The sequence below is a fragment of the Xenopus laevis genome, chromosome 1L (assembly GCF_017654675.1).
Source record: "Xenopus laevis strain J_2021 chromosome 1L, Xenopus_laevis_v10.1, whole genome shotgun sequence".
In the NCBI taxonomy this organism is placed as follows: domain Eukaryota; kingdom Metazoa; phylum Chordata; class Amphibia; order Anura; family Pipidae; genus Xenopus; species Xenopus laevis.
The window spans coordinates 162,891,735-162,912,711 of record NC_054371.1 but is presented as its reverse complement, the minus strand read 5'-3'; the positions used below and the strand labels follow the sequence as shown (position 1 = coordinate 162,912,711).

The 20,977-nt window shown below is 40.4% G+C and overlaps 1 protein-coding gene across 2 annotated transcripts in view; it reads left to right on the top strand.

The window, feature by feature from the left end:
* Positions 1 to 6,833: 6,833 nt before the first annotated feature.
* LOC108715847 (tetratricopeptide repeat protein 28) overlaps positions 6,834 to 20,977 on the top strand; it is a 334,240-nt gene continuing 320,096 nt past the window's right edge. For both annotated transcript variants that reach the window (XM_018261357.2, XM_018261348.2), the window contains exon 1: positions 6,834 to 7,290. In XM_018261357.2, the coding sequence (XP_018116846.1) occupies positions 7,258 to 7,290 (33 nt within the window). In that variant the 5' untranslated portion in view covers positions 6,834 to 7,257. The remainder of the gene's footprint in view (positions 7,291 to 20,977) is intronic.

The following is a 20,977-nucleotide window of genomic DNA, read 5'->3' as shown; positions in this document are numbered from 1 at the left end:
TCACCCACTAGTATAATAAAAAAATAAATAAAACAGAGTATAGAATTGGATGTGTGTTTTGCTTGCAATCAAGGCTTTTTCTATTTCAAAAGTCAATCAATTATCTGCTAACCATCCAAACAACTTCATATATCATTTCAATTTTCTACATTTACACTGTTAACAGCTCTATTTGTCACATTCCCTGTTGGCCCAAGTAAGTCCACAAGCCATTTATGCTATCAGTAGTATCCAAAATGAAGTTTTTAAATCATACAATGTGTGGTCTTGGTGGTCAAGATTTGAGCTGGCTAGCATTTAACTGCAAACAAGGGAAAGTTGTGCTCACCACTCATTTTTGAAAACATTAAGCAGGGGTGCAATGAGGGTGTGACCACAAAATACATATAGACAAATACAAGAGTCCTCTGCACTCAACCCATTATCAATATATTTAGGCCACTGGGACATTTTGTGCCTTAAGCTACTAAAAATGCCTTACCCTTTAAACAATACAGGAATTGTTTGTCCATATATTGCTATATATTTGAGCTGGTTTAGTTTCACTGTGTACTGTACAAATATATATGGATGAATTGACAATAAACTCACTCTTGACTTGACTCTTGACTCAAAGCCATCCCTGGTATGGCCAGTCCTACACTCAACTTGCATCTGACTCTTGGTGAGTTGCAATATATGGACAAACAGTGTAGAGCTATAACAAACAAGGGAAAGTTGTGCTCACCACTATTTTTTAAAACCATTAGGCGGGGGTGCAATGAGGCTGTGACCACAAAATACATATAGTCAACTACAAGAGTCCTCTGCACTCAACCCATTATCAATATATTTAAGACAGCGACATTTTGTGCATACTGCTACTAAAAAATGCCTTACCCTTTAAACAACACAGGGATTGTTTGTCCATATATTGCAATATATTTAAGCTGGCCAACTACGTCAAAGTCATCCCATATCTGGCCAGTCCTACGCTTAATTTTCATCTGATTCATTAAGAATTCAATTGCTTAATTATATATAGTTGGCCAGCTTAAATATATTGCAATATATGGACAAACAATCCCTGTGTTGTTTAAAGGGTAAGGCATTTTTTAGTAGCAGTATGCACAAAATGTCGCTGTCTTAAATATATTGATAATGGGTTGAGTGCAGAGGACCTCTTGTAGTTGACAAACAGTGTAGAGGACATTGTATTTGTCTATGTGAATTTTGTGGTCATTGCATCCCCGCTTAATGGTTTCAAAAATTAGTGGTGAGCACAACTTTCCCTTGTTTGTTATAGTTTATACAGGAGCAGTGACCAGCTCCATGTTGTAGCTCCCACAATTTCCAGCTATAATCAGGTGATCCCAGTGGAGGCCAATAATGGGGCAATTATGTTTGGGTGTTTTGTTCTTGAAAGCAGCAATTGAGTCCCTGTGTTTTATAGATTCTATATGTGTGTGTGTGTGTGTGTGTATATATATATATATATATATATATATTTTCTGCATTTAACTTGTAGCATGTAGCTTATTAGGGATTGGTGATGCACACACACCACAATCAAACAACACTGAGCTTTAATAGTGTGCAGCCTAAGCCAGCAATATATCTCCTCAATAAATAACCCTTGGTATGTAAGGGCAGTGATAGGGTTCAAAATGCAGCTGTGTTTAGGAATAATGTAGTTCTTTCACTTATCACAGTATCTGGCGGGATCAAGTAATGTTTAGGGAAATCCAGTTTAAAAAAAAAAAAATCACCTGGAGTTAATGGAGCAGAGAGGGGCTTCCTATCTAGTACCTGAACAAACAGCCATGTTTATATATGTGTCACCTAAAAATGACAAGTGGTTTTCTTTTATTAGCCACAGACGTTTTAATGGGTTTTAATGTACATTTTACTAGTTATGAATGCCTGCATATCTCACACAGATTGGGAGAGAATTTAAGGTGCCAGCAACACCCTGAAAATGCTTTATACATGCTATCACGGCATCTGCAAATAAAAATGTTGGAAGGAGCACTCATGTTTCCTTGTTTTGTATGATAAGGTGTCCCTTCTATATATGTGTGGAGAGAGAGAACTATCAATAGCAATTTATCCCTATTTATATCAGCAATGTATATTTTAGTATAAATAACTTGTTAACTGCAAATGGGCTGTGCAGCCCAGACTCTGAACAGGAATCCCATTGCAATAAAGTAGTTGATTTATACAACACCAATTCCAAAAAAGCTGGGACCCTGTGTAAAATGAAAATAAATAGAGAATGGGATGATTGACAAATTATTTAAATGCTGTATTTCATTGCAAACAGTACAACGACAACATATCAAATGTTGAAACTTTGAAACGTAAAATATAGGCTCATTTTGAATTTGGAGGGGACATAAAGTACAAAAAATAAACTCCCTTGTTCTATGAATAGTGCTTGTGATTAACATACGTTTTGCTTGTTTCCAAAGTTTTATTTACTATACTTTTTTTTTATAACAAATCAAAATGAAAGTACAGATATTTTCTATAATTTAGATCTTTCTGGATAATGGAATCCTATACCTATACTTCCATTTCTTTAGTGTAACCTCGGGCAGAGGAAAAGGCAGTTCATTTATTTTTTTTATTATTATTTATTAATTTCCAGTAATACAAACATTGTATCGGCATATGATGTTCAAAATTATTGTATAACATTCACCATTGAGTTATCCAAAATAAAATACATATAATTAAACAAACAAAAAAGGGTAGTTACATCTATAGGTCTCTTAAGTGTAGTTACAGTCCATAATCAAAAGAAAGAACACATAAACTGTGTATGAATTAGATTTTGACTTTAGACATCCGGCAGTTCATCTCGTGGGGTATACGAAATCCAGTGTTCTGTATTCGGCCACATCCACATGCCTGGCCAAACGGATCAGAATCCTTAAAATGACATGAATTTTTGCCACACAAACAAGGAAATACTCATTTTCCTCCCCATCCTTGTCATGATTTGCATATGTAAATTAGGGTTCCGTTTGGTATTTTGTCAAAATCTTTGACAAAGGAAGTGGATTTGGCCGAATCCGAAAATAATGGTGCATTAATATTAATTTCCCCCTTCCATTTAAGCCTCCTATATAATGAACTCCCCCTTATTTGTATACCTGATACACTGGCTGCTTCTGGGGGAAGGGCTTGTGTATACAGAATTCCTAAACAGATTCTTCTTATGTGGGGGGTATTAAGGATAAAAGAAAATGTGTTTTTTTTTTTCCATTATTAATCTGGAGCCTCTCTCTGCCAATGGAGAAAAGCTGAGCCTGTGCATTGTGTGCTCTCAGCACCCTGCCAGTCCCGCTACATTTCAGGATAAAGGTATATCTTAAGAGCTTTAAAGCAGTTGACTCTGCTCCACTCTACATCTCTGAACTTCAAGTACTCACCAATATGCTCTTCTAATGATCCATTCCTCCACAACTCACTAATAATTCCTTCACATACTCACATTCAACAGTTTCTAGGACTGCCCCCTTCTCTAGAATTCCCTCCCACATTCCATCTGACTTCTACCCAAACTCTCTGCCTTTAAATGATCTCTTAAACTAAATGTCTTTAGAGATGCTTACCCTCATGTAGCCTAGCACTCCTTTACTGTACACTGTAGGGCTCATTTATGACTGCAAGTGCATTATGCAAAGTACAATTTCAGATGCAAAATCCCATGTTTTTTCCCACAATTCAGTGTTTTTTCCCAGCATCATTGAGGCCATGCAGGGAGCTGTCTCTGGTGTACCAAAAAAAATACATTTTCATTTTGATGCAAATTGGGTGCAGCTAAAATACATGTTATGGGGGTGGCGTTGCATACAACAATTGCCATTTTGGGCGAAAGTCTGCTGAACATGCCAAGGGTTCCCAAAATTACCACCACATTCAAGAGTATATTTAGACTCAAGTACCTATTATAAATGACATCAATATGCTCACAGCCTAGTGTCCATTTCAGCTCAGGTGCAATTCAAAAAGAAGAATTATATATGTTGTTGCCCATAGACTTTAAGTGCTATTGAGCAGGGACCTCTTTACCTCCTGTATCAGTCAGTATATAATCTGTATAGTTGATGTATACACCCTCTAGTTATGATTTATAAAAACCTGGGGCATATGTCACAATGTGCAGCAAGGCAACACGTGTGTATTTCCACTGGAACCCCAGGGTTTTGCACGTTATATGGATAAAAAAGCTGTAGGCAATGTTCCCTCAAAGTTGTGGCATATACAGAGAGTTTGTTATAAAGACACATAAGGGCAAAGTGCAATTTTGAGCGTAAGTCGCTGTGCATTTTACCTGCATTTCAGCTTTTCTCAAAATCCCACTGTATTTGTGGCCATGAGACGAGATGCATCAAAAGACATGGAATTGCACTTACGTTTCATCATGAATTGGACACAAATGAAAATATAAGTAAGTTGTCACTTAGAGTGCTAGGACTTAAAATGGCATTTGTGTCTGATTGTTTAGGTGCAAGTACACTGCTTTTAAAGTAGGCCATTGTGGAAACTTGGGAGATAACCACCACCTTTGAGGCGGCAGTAGCTCTGAGGTGAATGGAAGTACTTGCGCTGAATTTGGAACAGGAGATGGGTCGGACACAGTGGCGCAGAGCTGAGCTATACGAAAGTGCAATGAACAGATTTAGGCACAAGTACCTTTGATGACTGCAGTTTTACTAGGAAATGACACCTAGAATTAAGTACTTATTTGAACCCATACACAACTGAAACGGTGATCAAAAGATCATTTTTGTGAACACAGCAAAATAAATCAAAGGAACCGCAATGTTGTTGCAGGCTGCAAAAAGAGGCGGTCTGAAAGGGGTATGTCAGCTTTCAATCAACTTTGAGTATGTTATAGACTTAGTGTTTCATTTTCAACTGGTATTCCTCTTTGCATTTGTTTGCATATTTTGAATTATTTTCCTTTGTCTATCTCTTTCCAGCTTCCAATATTTGAGGCTTCCATGTTTTTCTTACTTTTAATAGTTATCTTTCTATTTAGGCTCCTCCTTTTCAACTTCCAGTCTCTCATTTAAACCACTGCCTGGTTGCCAGGGTAAATTGGGCCCTAGCAAGGAGCAAAGGTGTACTTCCAAGGGAGAGAAGTTAACCTATTAGAGGCAGAGTCAGAAACCAGAAGAGTCCAGCAGGGAACAAGTGCAGATGTCACCCCTGTTGCCTTATAGCCACTTGTGCCAAAAGAAGGGCATAGCAAAACTCCAAAAATTCAGTAAATTCACCCCTGTAAAAGACAAAGTTGCAGAAGAACATGTGCCTCACCATTCACACAAGTAATAGAGGAGATTGTGTGGAGAATATATTTGAAGAGACAGAATGTTAAAAGGAAAAAAGAAAAGGGGAAGGTGTGGAGATGAAAGTATATTAAAAACTCACTTTTTATTTATTATTTTATTAAAAACATATATGCTGAGCAAGTGCTCCACTATATAACCCTGCTTGTCACTCAGTACAAAGCGCTCAGTGTGGCCTCACCCTCCAGGTTCAATTATTGAAGCAAATATTCTTTTAGCTTATGAAAAAAAACATGTGTGCATAACTCCTTAACAAAGGTTCACATAAAAGGAAAATTCGTGCAGCCGGTGATTTTTGCCAGGTTTCATGGAGAAAAAACACCCATAGACTCTAATGTATTGCATGCTGAAAAAGTTGCTACAAAAAAAAGTCACAGCAGAATGGATAAAGTCACCACAAAAAAAAACTGCCCATTGGCTTCACTGCATTTCACGAATTTTCCAGCTTAAAGGAGAAGGAAAGACGTGTAGCACTTGGGGGTGCCAAATGTTAGCCAGCGCTGGAATTACCCCGGTGCAGTTTTCTGCTGAAAGGAACACCGGCCTGGGGTTTCAGTTAACTAAATACATTCACTTGGGAGTGTCTAACATTTGGCACCCCCAAGTGCTAAACTACTTTCCTTCTCTTTTAATGGACCAGATTCGCTCATGACCAAATGTGGCCAGTCTGTGGTGTATTATTCTGCAAACTACTGCTATCAATTTTAATAATTAGTTTGTTATAACACCCCAATTGGGCCAGACCTTTGAGAACTGTCTTTGCTAAAACACTCACATTTTTTAATTGCTCGAAAATGTTTGGGAAGGCTGGCAATGAATAGCACTGTGTGTGTCATTGTCCTTAAGGGGTCTATGGCCCACCAATCGGGAGACAAGAGGTGAGATCATATGAGACAGGCAAAATGTATGCTCTGACCTCCATGTAACTGTCATAATATATCTAAAAATGTGATCAGATGTATATTGCTCAGTGAAGGAGTGCATAGCATTTTCTCTACATTGTGTCCTCTAGGAACCGAAGTGAGGAACATAAAGTGCTAAAAACATATTCTGCAAGGTATTTTGAAACACTGAATTCAAGCAGACGCATTTCAGGGGCTGCTGCCACCTCACTTCCCGCTCCCTATAGGATTTATTTATGTAGCAGACTTGTTATGGAGATCCAGATTACAGAAAGATCCGTTATCCAGAAAACCCTAGGTTCCAAGCATGCCAGATAGATCCCATACCTTTATAAGTAAACATGGAGAAGGCAGTTTATTAACAGCTTTGTTCAGAAAACAAATGCAATTCCTCATCCCACGCATGGTAAGCGTCAGTGTGTCATGCCTATTGGGGAATTCACCAGAACATGAAGGAATTGCTCAAATGCTGAGACTTCATAGGGCTAAGTAGTTAAGTAACTGCCTGAGAGAAAGAAGTTCCAGAAAACATAATATCCATCAAGTCTGGAATAAAGCAAAACAAATTGCAAGAAAGTTCTAGATCTGGGCAAGAGATATTAGTTTGCGAGTACTTTTTGTATCAGTTATAATTGGAACTGCTTACACACTCACACTCAGTTGTTTGACTCCTTAGTGAGGGGGGTGGATGGTGCTGTGGGTTTCCTTGTGTATCCCGTAACCAAACTCCAGCAGGGCTGAGCTCATTGTTTGACTTTGCAGGGAAAACTGAAACCTTTCCGCTTTCCCCTCCTCCTCCTCCTCCTTCTTCATCTTGAAAAAAAAAGTGGGGGGGAGAGACTTGGCTACGAGAAAAGGATGTAAAACATGGCGAACTTTTCCTGGGATATGCTCAGTGTGAAACCACTCTCTGGAACCCTGTGTTAGTAACAAACAGACAGACCTGGGAAGTTCATAGTTGCTTGCCATGGGCTGTTGTGCCTGCCCTGACAGCACCGTGTGAGGAAACAATGGAGCAACAGGCAGGGAAAAAGAAAGAAAGGGTAAGTTACAGAAAACTTGCATTTTAAAATAACTGAACTCATGGGGTATTGAGATGAACAAAAAGTGATGCCAAGCTGACTTGTTTCATTGTCAGAGTTTTGTTGGTTCTAAAAGGGTGTGAGGCTGGCCACTGTACATAATTAGTGATGGAGTGCGGCAGATACCCAAATATATTTATACAATGACTGCATTCAAGCAACAACCTGACTAACAATAACAACAGTAAGAGAGGAGATATAGGAATCTCCTTGTGTTAACCCAGTAGACTCCCAAGGGCCCATATTGTGTGCAGGGGAGCCCAGTTGGGCCTACATGTTTGCAGAATGGGGTGGGGGGATTATTTTTCACCTTGTAATTTGAGATACTTGTACGATGTTGCAAAGGTAAACAAACACTGTGATTCATAGTATAAAATAAAGAGCTCTATCCCTGCATCCCTGGTATTGGAACAGTCAATTGCAAGGTCAGGGGGTAAAGAGGCCGGAGGGTGTTGCTATTAATGAGGCTGAGAAAGGATTGGGAGGAAGACCTCATTGGTAATTAGCAGGGTGCGAATGAAAGGGAAAGCAGGAGATTAGTTCCATTAGAAATGATGTGCAACAATTCATGGTGCACGCACTCTAATAGGGGAATGTAATAAAAGTCGGTAATGGAAAAATATTTGCAATGCGAAAAGTTATGCCTCGATGTGAAACGAATTTGCCTTTGCACAAATTCAATATAGCTTTTGTGAACCTAGAAACTGTTTAGCGACCACTTCCGAAAGGAGAAGGAGGTTTGCGAATTTTATAGTTGCTTCAGTGCGCAGTGAATGTAATAAAAAAAAAATTATGTTTGCTCAAAAAGATTAATACAATTTCAAGCACTTCTTAAAAGTGGCCATGCACAATTAAAATTGGCAATGCAATAACAGTTTCAGGAAAAATATTACATTGCGAAATGCAAATTTTTATTCTTATTTGTGCAAACTTTTATTACATTCCCCCAATAACAGCTTAACGTAAAATACCTGCCAATGAGGTGCCAATTCCAGCATTCCTTCTTGATAAACTAGCAGAGACACAACATTTGGAAAAAGGAACCAAACACCGTGTTAAAGTTCTGAAACCACTGCTGCTGCCAGTTGGATTGTTATGAGCCTTCATAGAACAGCATGAAAACTTTTCCAGGCCTGCTGCTCATTTCCTCAATGCCCTGCTCACAGCATACATCACGTCATGTGACATAAACCCAATCCCCATCACTGTCATTTGATCCAAACAAGGGACATCAAGGCACCCAAAGGTGACAGCATTTTTCAGTAAAATATCTACAATATGGACAAAGGTTGGTTTTTATGCATTTATTAGCATCAAATCTGTTATAACACGTAACATCAATACTATATACATAGTTCATATCAGTAGTGATGGGCGAATTTGGGCGTTTCGCTTCGCGGAAATATTCGAAATGGCGAAAAATTTGCGAAACATCACCGGCGTCTCGTTTTTGATGCCGGCGTCCGTTTTTGACGCCAGTGTCCATTTTTTGGACGCTGGCGTCCGTTTTTGGCAAAAATTTCGCTTGCCAAATAAATCCGCCCATCACTACATATCCCCCAACACGGGCCCATTCACTAAGCTCGAGTGAAGGAATAGAGGAAAAATAGTTCGAATTTCGAATGTTATTTTTTGGCTACTTCGACCTTCGACTACGACCTTCGAATCGAACGTTTCGAACTAAAAATCGTTCGAATATTCAACCATTCGATAATCGAAGTACTGTCTCTTTAAAAAAAACTTCGACCCCCTAGTTCGCCACCTTAAACCTACCGAGGCCAATGTTAGCCTATGGGGAAGGTCCCCATAGGCTTTACAAGGTTTTTCTGATCGAAGGATAATCCTTCGATCGATGGATTAAAATCCTTCGAATCGTTCGATTCAAAGGATTTAATCATTCGATCAAACGATTATTCCTTCCATGGGACCCCCAAGATTGCACCTTACACTAAAAGGAAAGAATGGAGCAAAAAGATTCAGAAACCAATGATATTCATACACACACAGTCAGGACCAGAACTAGGGCTAGGCAGAAGAGGCATGAGCCTAGGGCAAAATGAAAGCATGGACCTCTTCTTTCTGCTACCCCTGGTCCAGACCCTTGTTTCACAACTTGCGCACCTCCAGCACACTCCTCCCCCCCACGCACTGCTACATCAGGCACGTATGCCCCAGGGAGGGGGCAAAGTGGCCGGCTGGGTTGCCTTGGGCGCCTGGCTGGCTTTGGCATGGGCCTGCACTCAAATCTCTTTAAAGCAGGCACTCAAACAGGCAAACTTCCACCAGGCAAAGGTTTTAAAAGATGAAAAATGATTTATTGTATCCATAGCCTTACGCGTTTTGTGTTAACAAACCCTTAGGCTGCATGGGCCTGCACTCCGTTAATCTAAAGGATGTACTGTATTCAGTGTAGATTGAAAAAGAGTCAGGGAACGGCTGGAAACATTGCTGTATATTTGGTCTTAGCCATGAAACAATAAAAAAATACAAGGTGCTGTCCTTTACAATATGACACGTGTTTGGTGGTTCGTGACCACAGTGGAACATGCGCCGGCCTACATGAGGAGTGTTGTGCTAATTCAGATTCATTTGTGTAGTTAATTCTTTGGAAACTCAATTGTGGGGCATTATAACCAAATTCTGTGAAGAGCCAGGAAATGGGGGGGATCTCTTTCCGGTTTGTTAATATCACACTTATGCTGGGGAATCCCTTGTATAGTCTTGCCACCAAACCCACAAGGAAATGTACCTCAAAATTGCTGAAACTTGTGATAGTCTTTAATAGAGATGGCCTCCCCAATCCTTGGATGATGACAAACATCCCCACATTGTAACAATAGTCTGAGCCAACAGGGCAGAGAATAGAAAGGGACAGACAACTCTGCTATTTATAGCAATACATATACAAATAACTTAAAAACCATAGAACATTTGTAATGAATGTATATTGCAAAGTTGCTTAGAATTATGTTTTCTTTTATAAGGCAAAAAAAAAAAAACTTTTTGGGTTGACATTTTCTTTAATTTAATGGTCCACTGAAATAATTTTAATTCCCTATTCGGATCAAAAAGTAATCACCAATGTATATTCACAGGCATATAGGGGGTCCAAACCGATTCTAAGCAACTTTTCAATTGGCCTTCGTGTTTTCTTTTTTAATATTTTTTTTAATTATTTCCCTTCTCTTTCTTCTGGCTCTTTCCAGCTTTCAAATGGGGGTCACTGACCCCATCTGAAAGTCAAATGATCTGTAAGACTACAAATGTATTGTTGTTGTTACTTTTTATTACTCATCATTCTATTCAGTACCTCTCATATTCCAGTCTCTTATTCAAATCAATGCATGATTGCTAGAGTAACTGGGACTCAAACTGGAGAGCTGCTAAATAAAGAAAGCTAAACAACTAAAAAAAACACAAATAATAATAAATGAAAACCAATTGCAAATTGTCTTGCCCTATAACAAAAGTCAATTTAAAGATGAACAACCTTGCCTTGCAGATCATTTATAATGCCCTCCTCTTTAACCTTGTTTACCACTGTATCAATAATTTTAACTAAATGGAAAACAGGATCATATTACTGTCAAGTTCCCTCATGGCTAAATATTTCTGCTTGGTATGAATACACTTCTTGGGATTACACTGCCAATCTCATTTTGTTTTCTGATGTTTTACCTTCGGAATAAAAACAGGTGTGTGATAGAAAAAGAATGTAGTTACTTTTAGGTTTATTACCAGAAATATCATACCTATTAGGAAGTGTAGCATTAAGAGGTCCCATGCCTTTTTGGGGTGCTTTTCACGGAAATGCAATTTTCATGGTGTTACTAATCTAAATCTTTGATACAAAACTCTACAATCAAAATGTGCTATAAATCTATTTAAATTGTGCTATAATAGAAAAACTTGAAAAAAAAAATATCCCCAGCCTGCCCTGTATACACATTTATGCTTTTAGTACAATGTAACTCACTGGAGTGTAAGGTCAATTTTTTTAGCCTCCCCTCTACTAATGTTAGGCCCAGGGCAAAACTGTTCCAATACAGGTATGGGACCTGTTATCCAGAATGCTCGAGACCTGGCGTTTTCTGGATAAGAGTTCTTTCAGTAAATTGCATCTCCATGCTTCTACTAAAAAATAATTTAAACATTAAATAAATCCAATAGGGTTGTTTTGCCTCCAGTAAAGACTAATTATTTCTTAGTGGATCAAGTACAAGGTACTGTTTCCTTGTTACAGAGAAAATAATAAAATTTTGGGTTTAATGGGTTTCCGGATAACGGATCTCATACCTGTATATGTTATCTCTGGGTCACTACTAAATCCCCTTGCAATTCCAGTTAGGGCAGAGACACTTGAGGTGATTTGGGGAGATTAGTCGCCCGGCAACAAATTGCCTCTTCTTCGGGCGACTTATCTCCCCAAACTGCTTTCCTGCCGGCTAGAACCTAAATTGCCGGCAGGATGGCACTCGGAGAGCTTCATTTTCTGAAGTTGCCTCACAAGGAAACTTCAGGTGACTTCGCAAAATGAAGCGCTCCTAGTGCCATCCTGCCAGTGATTTAGATTCTAGCCAGCAGGAAGGCAGTTTGGGGAGATTAGTCGCCCAAAGAAGAGGCGATTTGTCACCAGGCGACTAATATCCCCAAATCTCCACGTGTGTCTCTGCCATTACTCCTCAAACCCACAGGTTCCATCCCCTCTAATGTTAAACAACTGGTGGCCCACAGGGGTGCTCCACCAATGAGGGGAGTTGAGACACTCAACTCAGACAGCAGTGCCCCCCTAGTTGCCGGGGCGGAAAAAATGCCGCTCCTGGTAACTAAGAGCCGATTTCCATTTTTCAACCCAGAAATTGCGTTCTCTGCACTAGCGACTGGCCCGTCCATGACCCCCTTTCGGGGTGACATGGTCCTCCCCCGACCCACTATGAGCTGAAAGGTGAGTGCCCAGGGGAAGAAAGGGGGGTGGCAAAATGAAGTCCGCCTCAGGCGGCAAAATGGATAGGATCGCCCCTGGTGGCCCATGAACATGTGCTTTGTAGGATAGTTTGCCCACAAAATAAAGTTGTTTAGACAGCAGTTTGTATTGTATAAGGTTCTGTGTGCAGCTGGTGCCCTAGGGGAGCTGGGTGAGACGTTTATTTCCTCCATATTCATAAAATTTTAAATGCATTATAAGCTGACTTGGCTTGAACACAACACATCTGAAATATTGAGTCTGTCTCACAGTATTTTAAATAAGAAGAAAACATGCAGAATAGAACATTATATTGGTTACTGAGTTTACTTGTCCTTGATTCATACAAAATATGGAAACTTCAACAAATATTGCAAAGCAAATTGATTATAATAGAAAAAAAGTGGAGCAAAGGCCTAATGCGTTTCATGCCTGAGGGCGCACTTAGTCATAAGCTTACCTTTTTCTTACTAAAAAAAAAAAAGTACATGTCAGTAAGTGCCCCATTAGGCATGAATGCATTCATGTATTAATAAACCTTTTTTTTTTTACTTTTATAATTACTTTGCCTCATGATATTGAGACAGCACTATTTTCTCATTTGTAGCTATTTTACTTTTCCTTGACCCCAGTGACACGTGTATATTAGACAGTTTGTGCAGTTACTAATTGTGCTCAATCACAGCGGCCCCTTTTTGTATCCATGTATTGGCTCATTTAAGAGTAAATTTACTTTTACACAAATAGGAAAAATTCCAAACTTACTATGCAAAAAAAAAAAAAAAACCCTCAAATATGCTCCAATGAACAGCCAAACCGACCCATATTCATTTTGATAACAAAATAATCATGTTGTCTTTGGACTTACTCCATGATCAGTGATCAGTTGTGTGAGGCCAGAGAACATATCAGGACACGCATGACCAAAAACACCAAAAATGGGGCATGTTTCTGTGCAGGATCAGCAGTAACCACCAGTAAGTTAATATAGACACTTTTGTTTACACAGCAGGTTTTTATCCAATTGCAGTCTCACCAAGTTTTTTATGTAAGCTGGAACTTTATGTATACCCTGATGATCTGGGCCATACTGATAGTACCCACAGTTACTCTGACCACCACTGTTGGACTCTGATCTGTAATGCGAAAGGTTTAAATGATGAAGTGACTCTGAGGAGCAGATTTATCAAGGGTTGAATTGAAAATTAGATTTTGTTTTTTTATGGTCAAAACTGTCAAATATGACTAGGGAGTTATTCAAATTTGATTCAAGTTTTTTTTTAAAATTCGAATTAGATTTTTGAGATTTATCACACTCTGGCCCTTTAAGAACTTGAATTCGACTATTTGCCTGGTGTCCATCCCCATGCACTGGCTACACAATTAAATGGTGAAGAGGAATGGGGAGAGAGCAGTGACATCTAGGAAGTGCTGAATGGAAAGTAAAAGTAATTGTCTGCTCCGTCTCTATGCCTAAAACATAGAGGAGGGGCAGACAATATTTGATTGACAGCTGATATTTATAAATGAGTTTACAACAGCTATGAATTCTTTAATTAAAAAAAGAATTTGGATTACATGTTGAATTTGAAAAGGGCTTTTATTATACAGCTTTTTTTAAGAGACAGAATAAAAAGGCAAATGATAAAAAAAAGAACAAATACAAGAAAGAAATAATTGAATTACCCTTTCACAAAAGCAGATGTATTTTTTTGTGCATTAGTGTGTGTTCCACATTCAGTACAATACCACCCCTTACTTTGTCAGCTATGCTAACATATGAACCCAATATTAACAATCCTAGAAGTGTCGCTAAATATAGATTTATTTTATCTGGAGAATACATCTACAATGACTTGTTATGGTACGCATGTTGGAGACATGGAATTGATTAATTAAATCAATTCAAGGTTATACTTTACGGAACATCTATTGCCAATGTATCGCTATAGTAAATTGAGTGCATCGTTCTCGTTCTATAGGCTCCACTCTCAATACTGTGCTCTGGATGAGACCTTAAATCTTAGGGAGTAGGCCCTCGCAAACGGAGGCAGGGTGTTGTGTAATTGTAACTATATGCAGGGTGCAAGAACCAGTGGTTCTTATAACTTAACCATGAACATATTTATTGAACAATTACAATCCTCAGTGGAGTGTACATAATAGCAGAGCAGGATCATACAGAACAGTGGATAGGCATATACTCACAGCACCTATTGTCAATATTAATCCCCATAGGGAAGAGAACATACACAGCAGCAATGAAGGTGCACCCAGCTTTCAGCCTTTTCCCTAAGTGGAACCCAGGGGAATTCTACATCCCTAATTCTACACAATTAGTCCCTCCTTCTAGGCAATTAGTACACGGGATCTTAATCCCTCTGACTCTCCTTGTCGGAGCCTTGAGCTGCTCAGCTAAATAGCCTGTCTATCTGTCACTCCTAGAGTGACCTCTTAAGTTGAGTAGCCTATCCTTACTAGACCTGACCTGTCTAGGTTCCACTCGAGCTCTGCCTCCCTGCTCAGGCTAGAGCCAGCACAAGATGGACCCTGAGAGTATGGCTACAAAGGGTTTTATACTTTAGCACATCGCCATCTACTGGTCACTATTGAGAATCTCGGGGGCATAGCATAAAGCAGAGCACTGACACAAGTCCCCATTAGGTGTCTAAAACATTGGGGAATTGCCTGTCAATTTTAACCAGTGGTGGCTATTTTACACATCCCTACAGCAATAGTTAAGATGTTGCCATAGCAGAGTTATGAACTAAGGAAAGGAGATAAATAAGTGTATGCCAAGGGTTTGGATTTTTAGAATAAATGTAAAACTCTTAATTGCAGGGTCAGCCTCCATGTTAGTGTTTAGTAAGCTCAGCAGAACAAAGCTGCATAAGAATGTCTGTTTTATTGCCTTTTTTTGTTCTTGAACATTTTTCATCGTAGAACTAATTAGTGCTAGCAGTGGAAGCCAACCTGAAAACCTGGAGGTTGCTTTAGTAAAATATGAGTAAAATTGCACCAGCACATTGCTCATAGCAACCAATAAGATTTTTACTTGCTATTCCTAATAGACTGATCAAATAAAATATCTGTGGGGAACTGCACTTGTGCTATATTGTGCCTATATCCGTAACCCTACAGAATCTTCTTTCTGTAGCAAGCCCAAGTACTGTATGTTCTGCATGTTTGCAAGTTTTCCCAAGAAATACATTGTTTCTATAAATACCACTCTGGGAAGGAGGCAGAAACACAACAGGCTTATGAATGAAACACAGGGGCCAGCACAAAAATATAGAACATATTCCAGCAACCCACTAATCATCGAAGCTTCTGGGCAAACTGGAAATAATTAGGCTGCTTGATTCCTCACAAAGTCGTTGCTAGAGAAAAGGAAGGTTTTTTTATACTATTGTTACTCTTCCTGTGCAGAAATTAACAGAATAACTAGAGAGAAACATGGGTTGTTCGTATTTCAAATTGACACTTAGTACGATGTAAAGAGTGATATTCTGAGACAATTTGCAATTGGTTTTCATTTTGTATCACTTGTGACATTTGAGTTATTTAGCTTTTTCTTTAGCAGCTCTCCAGTTTGCAGTTTCAGCAATCTGGTTGCTAGGGTCCAAATTAACTTGGCAACCATGTATTAATTTGAATAAGAGACTGAAATATGTACAGGAAAGGGTCCAAATAAAAAGAGATTACTTAAAAGTGGCAGTAACAATAAACTTGTAGCCTAACAGAGCATTTGATTTTTAGATGGGGTCAGTGATCGCCATTTAAAAACTGGAAAGAGGCAAAAGAGCAAAGCAAATAACTCAAAAACTATAGAAAAGAATAAATTACCTTAGCAACCATGCATTTATTTGAATGAGAGACTGTAATATGAATAAGAGAAGGTCTGGAGAAAGAGACTAGTAATAAAAAATAGCAATAACTATAAATGTGTAGCCTTACAGAGCATTTGTTTTTTTAGATGGGGTCAGTGACCCCAGTTGAAAGCTGGACAGAGTCAGACAACAGCTGTTGCTCCTCTTTTCAGAATCTTGGTGCAGTGCCCATGAGGCCAAATTGCTTGAAACCGTTGTATCAGTGACGTAACTAGAGTGCGCTGTGCCCCCAAAATCTTCAGAGGGGCCCAACGAACTCCGATCCCCATTCTCCCGCCTACTTCATGCCTCCGCCTACTCCCTGTCCTGGCCCCGCCCACACCCCATCCAGACACCGCCCCCCACTCCGGCTCCCAGACTCCGTCCACTATCCACCCAATGCTGGCGTGCTTTGCTTCCCTGCTGTAGGTAAGAGAGCGGCTGGGGAACAGGGCCGGGCCAAGGGGTAGGCAGAATAGGCACATGCCTAGGGCGCAAAGCTGGGGGGGCACCAGGCATGTACCTGCTCTGTCGCCTACCCCATTGTCCAGTCCCATCTTTCCCTGTGTAATTGTACTTCTGCGCATGTGCGCACGACAATTAGCGCATGCGTGCATGGTGATGTGTGCGCGCGTCAACTCGCGCATGTGCGTAGAACTAACAGTTTGTGCATGTGCGTGCTCAGCCGGCGCAGGGCCGGTAAAGTTGCCTAGGGCGCCTGTCGGGTCTGGCCCAGGGGAATGGGGGGGTTCTTGTTGGCTATGGAGAAAGCAGAGATTTACCACCCCTTAAATATTGCTTACTCCTCTAACTTCAATATAGCCACAATCATTTTATGTCAGTGGCCAGGTACCAGGTAAAAATATCACATCTGTGTCCTCATATTGTTTTTCCTGTGTCATGAGAGCATTATCATCAATTATGATGTTGCCAGCAGACGCATAACTACAGAGGAAGCAGACCCTGCGGCTGCAGGGGGCCCAGGAGGTATAGGGGCCCCATGAGGCCCTAATTCATATGTCATTTCAACAAATATTGGTAAAACGGGTCAACCTTTAGACATTTTGGGGGCCTGAAAAATTATTTGCTGTGTGGTCCAGTAATATTTAGTTTCACCACTGGTTGACAGCATGAACTAATCTATCTTTCCCTGCTTTTAGGATGGGTGTGGCCTACCAGAATACAGAGGATTTCTCCTTAAGAAAAACTATACCCCCCAAACAATGTAGGAGTCTATACAAATATATTGCATAAAACAGCTCATATGTAAAACCCTGCTTCATGTAAATAAACCATTTTTATAGTAATATACTTTTTTTAATAGTATGTGCCATTAGGTAATCATAAATAGAAAATTGCCATTTTAAAAAATAAGGGCCACTCCCTGGGATCCTAGGATTCACGGCGCACACAAACAAACTTAACAAACCATACATGTTAGGTCACATGAGCCAATTAACAGACAGAGTTGTGTCTTTGCTTCCACACTTCTTCCTGTTACAGTTAGAGTTGTAGTATTTCTGGTCAGGTGATCTCTGAGGCAGCACACAGACCATCATAAATTGGTGCTTCAAGGCAAGAGATGTAAAAGGGCAATAATTACTTCATCATCATCATCATTTATTTATATAGCGCTGTCAAGATACGCAGTGCTTTACTGCAGATATAGCAAACAGGGAATAAATGGTGGATAACAAACAAGGATTACAGAGTACAATAGGGTTAGAAGGACCTAGAGATTAGAGTTTACAAACTAAAAGGTTAGGGTACAATTGAGACATTAGGATTATATAAACATTTTGTCATTTTTGATACAGCAATGATTAATTAAGTTACATCGAATAAGCCTCTTTAAACAGATGGGTCTTTAAGGAGTGCTTGAAAGTTTGGAAAGCTTGTGGCAGAGAGTTCCAGAGAAAAGCAGAAGCCCGAGAGAAGTCTTATAGACGAGAATGGGCAGAAGTGATCAGAGGAGAAGTGAGGCGAAGATCAGAAGCAGAGCGTAGGTTTCGTGAAGGAGTTTATTTGGAGATTAGAGATGAAATATTAGGAGGGGTTTCATTATTAAGGGCCTTGAATGTGAGTGTAAGTAATTTGAATTTGATTCTAGAAGAGATTGGGAGCCAGTGAAGGGACATACATATGGGAGCAGCTGATGTTGAGCGGCGAGCTAGATGAATGAGTCTAGCGGGCGCGTTTAGAACAGATTGGAGTTGTGAAAGGTGACTTGTTGGAATACCTGTGAGGAGTAAGTTGCAGTAATCAAGGCGGGAGATGATGAGAGACTGAATCAGTGTTTTAGTTGATTCTGAACTGAGATAGGGTCGTATTCGAGCAATGTTGCGCAGTTGAATACGGCAAGATTTTGCAAGTGTTTGAATGTGTGGTGAAAAAGACAGATGAGAGTCTAAGATGACTCCTAGGCAGCGTGCCTGTGTGGTGGAATGAAAGGTGGTGTTCTTTACGGTGAGTGATATCTGAGGGACAGGGGAAGATCTTGGAGGAAATATAATGAGTTCTGTTTTAGAAAGGTTCAGTTTCAGGTGGCGCTCCAGGAGGAGACAGCAGAGATACAGTCTGTGACTTGGGAAAAGACAGAATTAGAAGGATCAGGAGTAGACAAGTAGAGTTGGGTGTCATCAGCATAAAGGTGATACTGAAGTCCAAATGACTGAATGAGTTTTCCTAGTGAAGTTGTATAGAGCGAGAACAGCAGGGGGCCAAGAACAGAGCCTTGAGGAACTCCAACAGAGAGTGGGAAAATAGTAGAAGTAGAGTTAGAGAAGGAAACTTTAAAGGAACGGTCAGACAGATAAGATGTAAACCATGAAAGAGCAATGTCCCGAATGAGTGTAGAATGTCAAGGAGGAGTGTGTGGTCAACTGTGTCAAAGGCTGCAGAGAGATCTAGAAGGATTAGAATGGAATAGTGACCTTTAGACTTTGCCAATAGAAGATCATTGGTTACTTTGGTGAGTGCAGTTTCAGTCCAGTGTGATGGGTAATTTGGATGCGAATGGAAGAAGGGAGACCGGTCGATAGTTAGTGGGAGAGCTGGGATCAAGGGAAGGTTTTTTGAGGATAGTAGTGATTAGTGCTTGTTTGTATAATGATGGAAAGGTACCAGTAGAGAGTGAAAGATTAAATAGGTGGGTAAGTACAGGAGAGAGTGTATCAGAGATTGGGTGGAGGAGGCAAGAGGGTATCAAGGGAGCAGGTGGTGGGTTTTGAGCAGGCTAGAAGTTTGCTAACTTCATCTAGAGTTGCAGGGGTGAAGGAGTGCAAAGTAGATGTGAGTGGACTGCACGTTGGTCTGAGATTGTTGTCAGACGGTATACAGTAATGAGATCGATTTTTTCATTAAAGAAATGAGCAAGGTCTTGGGCGGTAACATTAATAGGTGGAGGGGGGCATAGGAATGAGTTAAATGTGGCAAACAGCTGCTGTGGTTTAGAGGACATAGTAGATATTAGATAAGAGAAGTATTGTTCTTTGGCTAATGATAGAGCTCGGTTATAGCAGGAGAGCATGAATTTGAAGTGGATGAAGTCAGGATCAGTTCGTGACTTTCTCCACCGTCGCTCAGCTGATCTACTACATTTTCTGAGGTACCGTGTTACACTAGTGTGCCAGGGTTGGGGTTTAGCTGGCCGGCTGTGACGGGTGGTAGAAGGTGCAAGGGAGTCGAGTGCTGTTGAAAGGGCATCGTTGTAGAGAGAAGCTGCCATATTGGGACAGGAGAGAGTGTTAATATGAGATATGGATTGTGCTGATACTGTTGATAATTGTTGTGGTTCAAAGGCATTAAGGTTTCTGTACGTGTGGGTAGAGAGAGATGGTTGTGAAGGTGCAGATGAAAGCAGTATCTGAAAGGAGAGTAGATGATGGTCAGAGTTAATTAAGTTGGATGGGCAGCATGAGTGGCAGAATATAAGGTCAAGAGCATGACCCTCGATGTGGGTAGGTGAGTTGGTCCACTGAGAGAGATCAAATGAAGCTGTTAGAGAGAGAAGTTTAGAGGTGGCAGTAGAAGCAGAGTTGTCAATGACGATGTTGAAGTCCCCTAAAATGAGAGCAGGTGTCTCACTGGAGAGAAAGTATGGAAGCCAGGCAGCAAAGTGATCCAAGAAGGTGGAGTAGGGACCAGGTGGGCGATATATGACAGCAACACGCAGAGAGATTGGAGAAAACAAACGTATGCTGTGGACTTCAAAAGAAGTGAAGGAGAGAGAAGTCGGTGTAGTTAGATTTTGAAACCTACATTTGGGGGAGAGAAGAAATCCCACCCCACCGCCATGACGGCCATCCGGTCTAGGAGTGTGACTAAGTGAGAAGCCTCCATAGCAGAGGGCAGCAGGTGAAGCAGTGTCTGAGGGGGAGAGCCATGTTTCAGTGATTGCAAGAAGGTGAAGGGATTAAGCTATAAAGAGGTCATGGACTGCTGTTAGTTTATTGTAGATTGACCGTGCATTCCAGAGGGCACATGAGAAAGGCAGGGAGGGTGCTGGCTTTATGTGAATTAGGTTTGCAAGATTAGAAGTGCATAAAGTCTGAGAGACTGGAAAAGACATTGTTGAATGCCTGAGTAGGAATAAGTGAGGGTACAAACGAGTAAGTCGGACCAGGGTTTGGGGAGATGTCCCCAGCTGCAAGTAACAGTAAGGGCTCCTACTCACTAGCGTTCTGACCTGCGCTCCCCTGCGTTCCGTTTTTTGCTAGAAGAATTGAGGAGCAGTGATGTCCAATGTTTGCTTGGAGATTCTAATCAAACTCTGATCCAACTGCTGTCCAACTCTATGGGGCAAATTCACTAAGCC